At 40.6% G+C, this 11,251-nt stretch overlaps 1 protein-coding gene across 1 annotated transcript in view; it reads right to left on the minus strand.

Moving 5' to 3' along the window:
• Positions 1–1,235: 1,235 nt before the first annotated feature.
• LOC111251611 (zwei Ig domain protein zig-8-like) overlaps positions 1,236–11,251 on the minus strand; it is a 112,954-nt gene continuing 102,938 nt past the window's right edge. The window contains exon 5 of the mRNA XM_086989723.1: positions 1,236–2,466. Coding sequence (XP_086845849.1) covers positions 2,348–2,466 — 119 coding nt within the window. The 3' untranslated portion in view covers positions 1,236–2,347. The remainder of the gene's footprint in view (positions 2,467–11,251) is intronic.

Consider the following 11,251-nt stretch of genomic DNA (forward strand, 5'->3'; position numbering starts at 1 on the left):
TAGCCAGTTGTTAATTTGGTTTTATCTCCTTCGCTCCAATGACTAGCTTACCTAAAAATAATAATGCGTTATCATCATACCTGATACGGAGAAGACAAGGCTGGTAAATGCTATTACCAGATTAATGCGCAAATGGTATCGTATTTAAGAACCAACTTAAAAAAAAAAGCTTGAAAATTAGCTCTTGAAATTATCTAGGTTAAGTATCAGTGTACCCTTTATAAAGCATTGTTACTTTCCTATTTAAGCTTTCCTTGTGGATTTCTAGCGATATTCCGCTCGGCTGAAGATAACGATGCGATAAATATATTTGGTTTGCTCACGATTTGATCCACAACGATGGTTATGGATTCTATCAAATGTAAACGAAGTGTTTTTTGATATTCTACACGTACGTTTGTCTGATGATGCACATTTTTTTCCAGCTTTACCTTCAGGTAATGCCTCTAGAATGATGTTACTTGGCTTTCTAGAGCTTCTACGGATCTATATATATATCTATATCGGATATATATACGTTCAGTATACCGCTTGCCTGATACTATTTCGTTCTGGAAATCGCATCAGTACTGACTTGGCACGAGTGTTTCGGCCTGATAAAAACTGATTAGGGTGCTCTATTATATCCTAAGAACATATACAAGACTATATCATTTGAACTGAGCCCAGATCCTTTAAAACCCCTATCCCTTATTAGCTCGTAAATAGATGCACACCGTTTGAGCACACTGTGCCGGAGCTTACATGAAGGTTTGGCTGAAAAAAAAAAACGTATCTTCGGCGGAACCTACATAATTGGATAATCTACCTTTACCTCAACAATAGAATATTGTGTATTTAAGTAATATAGTCATTTAGAAATCGTCGCAAGCTACACTCCCATCATTAGCTAACCTAATGTAACTTGCTAAGTTTCCATATATTTATTTGACATTATCCGACCTTACATACTTATACCAATACTTACGTTTAGAATCATTGAAATAGATATCCGTTGAGGTGAGGTGAAGAAATCGAAAAGCTAATGAAAATTATATAATTCAATGCGTCCCTCATTGGGTAATTGTAGTTTTTCCGTTTACTGGCTCTAACCGGTTCGACAAGTATGGCGTCTACATTGGCGGCCCAAGTAGTCCAACTGCCCCGAAAGATTGTTATTGTTGGCCTTATTAGCTTACCTTAGTAAACCTCTGACTCTACCTAAATGAAAAATTTAGATACGTAGACACTGAAAATGGGTTCAACACTCATTTTTAGTTTTTATTTAGCCTCCGCAAAGGTGAAAGAACACTTGTCATATTTATCGAATCAACTGCCGCCAAAAAAAAAAGGACTAATGCTGAATTCAAGCAAAGCGAGCAAAATAACGGTACAATGTTAGGTATTAATAATCATTTAACCCAACATCAGCTCATTTATGGGATTACTGAACTGGCATTCGCTCAAAGTAAAACTGAAAATTGAAATACCCCTAATAGCTTGTACGCCCATGGTACCTAAGTGAACACAAATAGCCACTGATCGATTTTTATAGAATGCATGGACTCCTGCCAGCAGTCGACGATGACTGAGAAAATCTCGAAGTGAAAGCCGAAGCTTTGCTGAAGCCTTATTGATACGACCTCGAGTCGTTTCGAGTTGTGCTAGATCATCTGTGATCTCTCCAGCAATTCTTAAGACATACATATATTATATACCATCTATATATAAAACCATATATAAATCGCAGATATGTGTATGATGATTGCTTAAGTGTTCTGAGTTGGTTAAATATTGCTTCAGGCAGTTGCCTCTTGTTAGTGCGGAACAAAATGTGTGCTCCGCCCCTAACCTAGACTGCCTGACATGTCCTCAGGTTTCGTAGGTAAACACGTTACCACTACACCATCACGAGTACATATGTTTATTACCATGCTCTATATATATGTGTACTAGAGTCGCTTACTTGTACATAAACAAAGCGAATCTATAAGCAAGTGTATTAGCTACCTTAGCTACTACTACGTTTCGTCGCCAACCTTTCACGCAGACAGCAAATCCTGTTACCCTATGCGAACTATTTTAGGAATGGCTGAACAGGCATCTTGCTGAGTGGTCGTTGTTTGTTTTGGCCTTGTTACAGTGTCACTGTTACGCCTGCCCAGTCTAGTTGTCTAGTAGAAGATGATCATGCGCCGTTTCAACACGCTTTGCAACACACAATGCAACAAAAGTAAAACGTGAAGATCCTGTTTGACTACTCGAGAAACTCAGCAAGATATCTTCTTTGGTCTGAAAGTATCTAGACATTTCTTCGAGTTTCATCTTTCTATAATTTCGCGATCTGTACTCCTTGTCGCTTTGTTTTCTACGAGTAGAGAGTTCCCTGTTCGGTTACCACGTTCTGTTCGTAGTCGTTTTCTGTGTATGTCCACATCGTGGGGGCTGGTCCTAGGTAGCTGGTGTTTTCGTCCGCGAGGGCCTGAGCTGGAATTGTAAAGCATCGTAAGCATCCGAAAAAAAGGCGACAATTAGAGGTAAGTTTCAGGCTCAAGCAAAAGTATCAGCTGCCCAAGCAGAACTAGTAGCACCAGCAGTTCGACAAAACTTTTAACTCTTGGCGCTCTTCCTACACATGCCGAGGACTAAGAATTCGCGACGTTTGATGACAAACAGTAGGCTCTAATATGTCTGCTACTGTTATTGATGGCAACAGTAACTATAAGAAAGGCAAGTTGGTCTTCTTTCTCAAGTGGTAAGATAGAGCCACATTCAAGATCGAGATTGTTCTCTGGATATAGCGGTGCGAATCATATATTGGCCAGCCAGCTTCTCCACCTCTCACATATTATAGAGGTACGCTATTGCTATTGCTACTGCTGCTGCTTACTGCTATCCTATGTGTGGAGACAATAGCAATAGTTGGTTAAGTAAAGCCAGGTGAGCATAGCCATTGCAAATTTAAGTTTAGATGCGAATAGGAGATCTTGTTACTAGTCGTGGGGTGCTGCTCAGAAAAAGAGAAAACACGGCGGGACTAGCACAAGTCTGCCCGGATGTTGCTTATTTCCTGTCCTTTTCCCAAATGTCGCCAAATCCCCAAGACATTTCGGGGAAAAATGCAGCTCGCTTCCTGGCAAACCAGCGTTTTGTCAATGTGGAATATAATGTATTTCGAGAAACGGCCAGCGTTTCAGAGTCGTTCTACAAGGTTCGTGCAAGGATTGTTGGAGTTCGCAAAAACAGTTTATAAATTTATGCAAATATATATGGTCTATAAAGACTTTTCCGTATTTTCACCTTATCTTTTCGCGTCAATTGTTGTCGGTCGCTATATGAAAAAAGAGAAGCCTGACAGTGTCTTACTGGCTTCCCTATGCCCCAATAGAGAAGGACACGACGAGGGGTCGTTTAACCAAAGCTTTAGTGTACGCGACGCAATCTTCATTCCACTCTAGCGACGGAAAGCCGTAAGCGTAGCGGATGCGGAACCTCTGGCATCTGGTGGTTCCTCTAGGAGTGTCCTTTCAACAGGTGGAACACGAGACCAGGTTTATCCGTACATGCTAAATAATGGTTACACACAGAAGCGTTAATTTGTTTATCATAGCTTGATTGTATCCACCGGTTGCTATGATTTATGCAGCATCAAATAATCAAACGCATAAAATGATCAAACGAAAAACGTTATTCCGAGACTGAGAAAATAGAGCGAAATAATCGGCAGTTAACAAAGCAAAAAATTATTCAATGAAAAACGTTTCCATGCTTAAGGCACCGTTTGGCGAGAGAATAAATGATTGACCCTTGATTTACACGCGACTGCTCCCTAAATAAAAAGTCATTTTGCTACCATTCGACCTCGGAAATTGACATCTGATTTATCTATTCTTTTGTTAAATTAACTTAACAAAGTGATCGTTTGGTGCGCTTCTCAAATTATAGTTACTCTTCGCTAATATTATTAGCCGCAATTCAGCATTTATTTTTATTTAATATAATTTAATTTAAATATGTAGCAATGACTAAGTGTTTCGTACAAGTAACTGCAACAAGCAAAGCACTGAGCCATATTCATGTCTATGGATTCTATTGGTGGAATTGGTGGAAGCTTAGTCGTGAGTGTCCTGTTTTAAGTTTAGTGGACGATTATTTATGAGCTTCGTTCTCTAGCTATGTAGAGTAGATATGAGGATAATATCTTCTTTCCTCGTCTCGAGTTGTTCATGGGAAATGTGTTACCGGATAGGTTTGAAAACATAGATATAAAAATAATATTTCAGTTTTTTTTTACTGAGTAAGAGTTCTTTATTTATGATGGAAATTTTATCCTAAATGAGAGAAATGCATTCAAAAGTTGTTAAGTTAAGCCTCGCAGTACTAGCAAGGGTCGTTGAAAGTTTGGTGGTTTGGACGAGTCTTGTGTGATATATATATATATATATATATATATATATATATATATATATATATATATATATATATACTGTACTGTGCGCCTGAAGGTCACGGTTTTAAACCGTGATACTCTGTGCATCCATCTACGCGTTTTCTAGAACAAGCACTTGCTTGTACAGTTATTGAGGATGCACCAATTGATATTGTAGCCTAAAGACATTTGAAGCCTGATCAGGTATCGTTAGGATTATGCTAAAACACTGTTGAACTTATAAATTATATGTCGTAAATATCATGAAGGAGAATAAACCTAATTAAAATCGGAATGCACATGGATTCTGCCAACGTACCACTTGTATACACATGTGACATTTTTTTCAAACGACACAGCTTTTTTAAGTGCTCGCCGTCCTCTTGTCTACTAAATCTTTGAACAACATCTGGCCCATCACAGTCGAGTCATGTGCCAGCGAAAGTCGGCTTCCTTCCTTTTTCCATTTCTGCGCCATGTATAGTATTCCATATCCAACTGTCGCACAGGTCTCTGCAACTTACCTGCCGTCCAAATGGCCTGCAAATTCAGCAAGAACTAAGAACTGACGAAAATTTTGTATCCAACCCATAAACTGCTGTACTAACCCCGTTCTCGTCGTATTAGTATACGACAGGCGAACAAGACTGCGACATCGAAATTAGCCGACTTCAGACGACTACATGAATATATGATGAAAGAGCAGCGTTGAGCCAATAGTGGAACTCATGACCACTCTGAAGCAATAATGGTCGAGGACCACGTCGTGGCACCAGCCATAGCCAGCTCGGCTCAGTTTGCAATCGAAACTTTGACAATGAAACGGCCTTCATCTGAGAACTGAAAAGTGTTGCATGACGGCGCAGACGAGGTAGACAGGGCAAAACTGTCGAGCCGGACGAATCGTAGGAGATTTTCTATGAGATTTGTCCCACTGTCGTTTTGACTCCTTGCTTTTATGTGCTGCGCAGAATACTGCGGTAATGCACTTAGTATCTGTCACTTTCTCCGCCGTCAGGCCACTCAACAGGACGACAACATTGCGATGGTAGTCAGCTACTGGATGACAGCAGAATGGGAGACGCTTTTATGGTGTTTCACGGTATGCTCTTTCAGCATCGTCTACGGTGGAGCGAAATGGCGCTGCGTTTTTCGCTAAGGTACGTATACCTCACGTGGACAGTCCTCAACGGCAAAGGATAAGTAGTCACTCTAGTCCGTTAAATACATACATATTCATAAAGGAAAGCGTGGACTACTATGCAGAAGGGGGTATTAACAGTTTGGTAAAATTTCACGCCAAGCGTCAGTTAGTTCAGTGGAAAAAGCAAACCGTAGCAGACGTTAAAACACACATGGGCTGTGGAAGCAGACGGCCTGAGTGTGCGACTGACACGTGGAAACCGCGTAAGTTCGCAAGGTGTGATTTCAACACTTACATTATATTTGATTCATATTAAAGATTTAAGAGGGCGCTACCTACAGCAGTGCACGAGACGTCTTCGACGTTCCGTTTTCTTGTTTCAATCAGAATCAGTAGAAGATAAGGCAGCTAGAAGCATTGAGGAACGGCCGGCGATTTTTCAACTATGTTGCCGCAGGCCAACGATGTCAAGAAAACATTTGAATGTCGGCAAGGCTGCTGTCTTGCCAGAAAAGTGTTCTTATTGTGTGGGGATAGGAGTTTTGTATGTTTACTGAAAATGCTACCGATACCATACAAAGTCGTCATAAAAGAGAAACAATGCCAAACATAAGGGATTTTCTGTTTTAGAATTTACCGTTATACCTTTCGGTTTTGGATGAATCGGACTAACATCACATTTAGTCGAACACTGGGTTTATATTAACGATCTGAGAAATGATTACGACCCAAGATAAGAGATAATACTACAACGACTACCTAGCTAATGAATTATTCTAAATGGTCGAGTAATTGTTTAAGGCGATAGGGGCTTTAATTGAGTCGTATAAGTAATCAGAGCTTTAGATACGACTTACATCAAAAAAAGTATTTAAAAGTATCATGCCGAATGTCTTTTTTCAAAACGCCGTTCGATTCCTATGCAAAATGTCACAACTGACAGAATTATGACCGTTTCATTTCAGGAGTACAACAAATTGTTTAACATTTCTAGACTTTAGTAGAATAGACTAAGCTTATCGATAGATGGCACGAGTGAGCGTCTCACGATCGTGTCTAGTAGCAAAGGTATATGAATTTATAGATCTTTTCGCTGTAATCTCATATAGGCACAAACGTCTATTGGTTTAGAGATTATATATCTATAAATGTTTGCGTCATTTTAACTCGGCCACGCTTGTCTGGCCAGAGGTCGTCATTCCACGACCAGTGTCTTCTGGCGTCCAGTTGGTTTACCTTGCACATTTCACTGTCGAGACCATTTTACGCATGTCGGTATGCCGTATTTTCTACATATGACGGGAAATACTATCTGTTTTTTTCCAAAATCGACTGACGGGTTGCACACCTTCCGTTCCTCGTAATCTTCAGAATACCGCGAAAAAAGGCCCACACAAAGGAGCTCCCCGTCGCTCCGGGGCACATTGTGCTATTACCGTAGTACTCTCTGTACCAGCGAAGCTCTCGGTCAATTGTCACCTTCTCTGAACGGCCGATTCGCAAATCCTTTATTATCGATGTAGAAAAGGATATTTCTGGCTTTCTCTGGCAACCTGCCGCACATTTTAGTTACGTACATCTTCACGTGCTTAAGTCCATAACCATTTTGTTTAATACAGTTTTGTTTACACCTGGATAATCCCCGTTGGCAGGCTTGGTCGTAATCCATCATAAAAGGCCTTCGTTAAGATAAACCCATTAATTTTATGGCCATATTACCGGCGCCCACCGAGAACCGATTACTTAATGCACTTCTATCCAATTAAATTCAACCCAATGCCAAATTGATGCATTTAAGAGGATACTTTTAAGGGCTGGCGGGAGGCACCGCGGTTTTCGAGCTTTATGGTACCAACAGGGCTGGAGTCTACCACCCTGGTTCGGCTTGCCCCGACGACTGCAGTTCTCATTTTCCAACGGTACGCGTTATGTTCCCTTTCGTGACAGCGACAGCATGCCCTCTTGGTTGAATGCACTTGCGCTACTAAGTATCTGGAACAAGCTTCTCTGGCATATTATTTTGTATCATTGAACTGATTCGACTCATGAATTGGCCATAATCTCCTGTAATGAAGTTTGAGTAGTATTTGGTCTTGCGGTCATTCAGACGTTAGCTAGCAACGCGTTGATCTTATGTTGGGCCCTAGCTCATTCAGTGCTGCTTGCTTAATACATACAAATTCTTTGGATGTCTCCCTGTTGAACCTGCCGCGGCAAAAGAACAGCTTTGGCCTGCCAGCCTTCTTCGTTCGTGCAATTTATTTTCCGACCTTTTTACGTTTTTTCTACAACGACCCTGAAATCGAACAGAGTCCGAATCATTCCTTGCAAATATGGACGCATTCGCCTCACGACCTAGTATTATGGCCATTTCCGCTCTTCCGCGAGCCTCTTGTAACCCTCAACCCACCGCTCGGGCGCCCTCTTTTCGGATGTCACGGCGACTCCCTAGCAAACAGCCATTCGAGGAACTCTTTCACGATTTCGGCCATATCGCCAGTCACTGCCATCAAAATAAGGAGGGCTAACTTGACTCCTTCGTTGGTTGGCAGAAACGAGCACTTCTGTAGCATTCACTCTGATCTCATAAGTGCAGACGCGTATTTCTTCAAAGACCATCATTGTTAAGATCAAATAGTTTGCATCGTTACGATAGAGAAGAAAGTGTCTATCTTAGTGATGTCATCACATTTACAGATCGCATTTCCGGAGCACGAGCTGACATGATTTCAGCTTTTTCTAGACACTTGCATTGCTGCTCTTAAAATTATATCGTATATCATTGAATGTTTGTGTCTACAAGTACATAAAGTTTTTTTTGTCCGAAAAGTAGCAACATGGATTTGGAGATAGATGAAAATATGGTAAGATACATACATATACATAATCGATTAGAGCTGTCTGTGTTCTCCCTAAAAAGTGCCCACATCTCGTACATGCGGGCGTTTCCTCAAATCGGACCTGTTTCTTCGTCACTGGGATCGTACCCGTTGATGATGGCGCCTACGCACTTCGATATACTCCGTAGCCATTGATCACGATAATTACAGATTTCTACGAGTGGAAAGGGACACTGAAGTATTACAACATCTCCCCTCGATTTCAAATGTGACATTTACACGAAACCTTTACCTTTCTGACCTTCAGATACATCGCAGGGCCGAAGTGCCCCACTATCCTCTGTACGCTTTTTCGAACGCTTCTCTCAGTCAACCCGGTGCTCACGACAATTGCAAACTTCCCAAGAACGTTAAAGTTCGAGAGTGACGTTAGACTAAATTTCTTCACGACGCTTTCGCATTGACGCTATTCCTTAATGTGTTGGATTAATGGCTGCCAACCGGAGCACCATTCTAGTAAGTTCCAATAGAAATGATTTGCTCGTAGGAACACGTATAGCTTTGAATAGCTCGGATAGATGAACCCTGATATTATGCCATGGATCTATGATAGCCACCCACAACTGATTCTAACCGATATTGGTCCATATGCTTATCAGGCGCTTACAAGGTCGACCGTGGACAACCACAGACCTTTGTGTTGAAGCTTGATTGCTTAGTTCATCTACCAACGTGATGGATTTCCCAGCATCTTGAGTTCAACGATTCGGTGTTCTCTCGCCACCGCTAGTTGTACCGACCGCAGATTGTTGCTGGTAAAAAAAAACGGATTTATTTGCGCGTTATAACATCGCTATGTAGTGGTAAAGGCAGAAGTATACAACACTTTACTGCTACAGGTCACGACCATATGTACGTAGATGAAGGGTGAGACAAGGAGTTATGCTGGAGAACGTTCAGTTAATATCAGTAAAAGTGGCAGGGAATATTTAAGTTATTGCAAATGCAATAAATACAACAGTCATTTAAATGGTCCTATTGGCTAATACTAGAGCAACATAGTCTAAGGTTCGAATGGTCTTCCAGAAATCGCTCGACTCAGGATAGGAAATCACACAACGCAATGTATCTCGGGAGAGAAAGACAAAAAATTTACGATCGTGCTTGCTCAGCAGACCCGTTTAGCATCAAATCTAGAGGGAACGAATGTCGTTCAACTAGAAAGATGCGTGTAGCATTTAAAGGAGGCACAACAAACAATTATCGACTAGATTGTTAAACGCTGATCGATGACACTTCCAACATACTCCATTGCGATATCATTATACTTTGTCGTATGTTCAAAGAATAGTTTTGGCAGAATATATAAATGATATTAAGGTGCCACTGTTATGACTGTGCTGCATTGTTAAATCCATTGCCCCCTACACGATTTGCGTATCCTCTGCTACTTTAACAAATGCGAAATGAGATCATTTTAACCGTCGAAAGGCTTTTGCCTCATTTATTTACCGAAAATAGAGTACCGTTTCGCTAAATAAATGGATCTCAAGTCATATATCTCAGCTACTATGAGTTGGGCCTGATCGGCTTTAACTTCATTTTGAAGCTGAGATTCGACCGTAGTAGTAGAACATGCTGTAATACGACTACTAACGCTTAGAATAGAGCTCCTGGAGGATAGATAAGTGGCGAGAATTTACTAAATTCTACGATTTTGTTATGAGAAAGACACAAACGCTGCCTGGGCCCATAAAGAGAAACATGCTCTTCGTGATTAAGCTGCGTGATAAAAAAAAAAGACAACTCAAAGATGGTTCTGCCCTTTTCGTTCTAAAAATTTTGACGTAAAACGTGTTTCTCGTAGTGGTAGAGCAATTACTACAAAAAAAAAATGTTGGTTGAACGCGGATGTTGAAAAATGGATCACATACGACAATAATGTACAGCTAAAAGGGATATGCCCCGCAATCCGTGGTAAAGTCCAGATTGATAGTAAAGAAACTTATGTTACGTGTTTAGTGGAATTGGAAAGAAATCATGCATTATGACTTGCTCATGCTCAGCAAGAGGCTATCCGGACTCCTGCTACCAATAACTAACAACATTATAACAAGCCATTGAAAAAAGAAGTACAGAACAAAAAAGCGACGTCTTCCACCGTGCCAACACCAAACCACATGTACCTTTAGCTAGCGGGCAAAAAAATGAGAGAAAACCTTTACCCACCCGCCATATAACCCGGATTCTGCTTCGGTCTTTGTAGAATTCCCTTAATTTCAGTGAGTGGATTCAATAATTTGTCACGATTTTTCACCCCAAAACCACACAAAAAGGTTACGATGATGGAATCATGCTGTTACCGGAAAATATGGCAGAAAGTCACCAGTAAAAAAAATAGCGCATATTTCATGATAATTATTATAAATTATTAAATATATTATAAATAATTATACTGTGAAACATAAAAGAATTTTTTTTCATTTTGCCTGCGGGCTGGTCGGAATAAATACTTTTTGAGCGATCATGGGCAACGCTAACGTTATCATTGCGAGAGAAGTCGAGGGTCGATGGTTACTCGGCTCCGACATTAAGGACACCAATCTTATGATACGAACAGCAGCAACGGTAGAGAGATGAATGGTGTATTCCCATATTATTAATTCATCATCTGGCATATAAGTAAAAGGATTCAAGGCAAACACTTGTTATACTGTTATGGTTTCTGTAGAAGATGTAGTTTTCTATCTAAGTACAGATTTACGCCTGATAAAAGTATTATAGTAACTTATCGGTGCTGCTAAAGAGTACAGGATCAACTTATCTTCAGTGCGAGAATCATCTTGTAGCGATCTAAAT

The sequence above is a fragment of the Varroa destructor genome, unplaced genomic scaffold (genome assembly GCF_002443255.2).
Source record: "Varroa destructor unplaced genomic scaffold, Vdes_3.0 BEIS01000005.1, whole genome shotgun sequence".
Lineage (NCBI taxonomy): Eukaryota > Metazoa > Arthropoda > Arachnida > Mesostigmata > Varroidae > Varroa > Varroa destructor.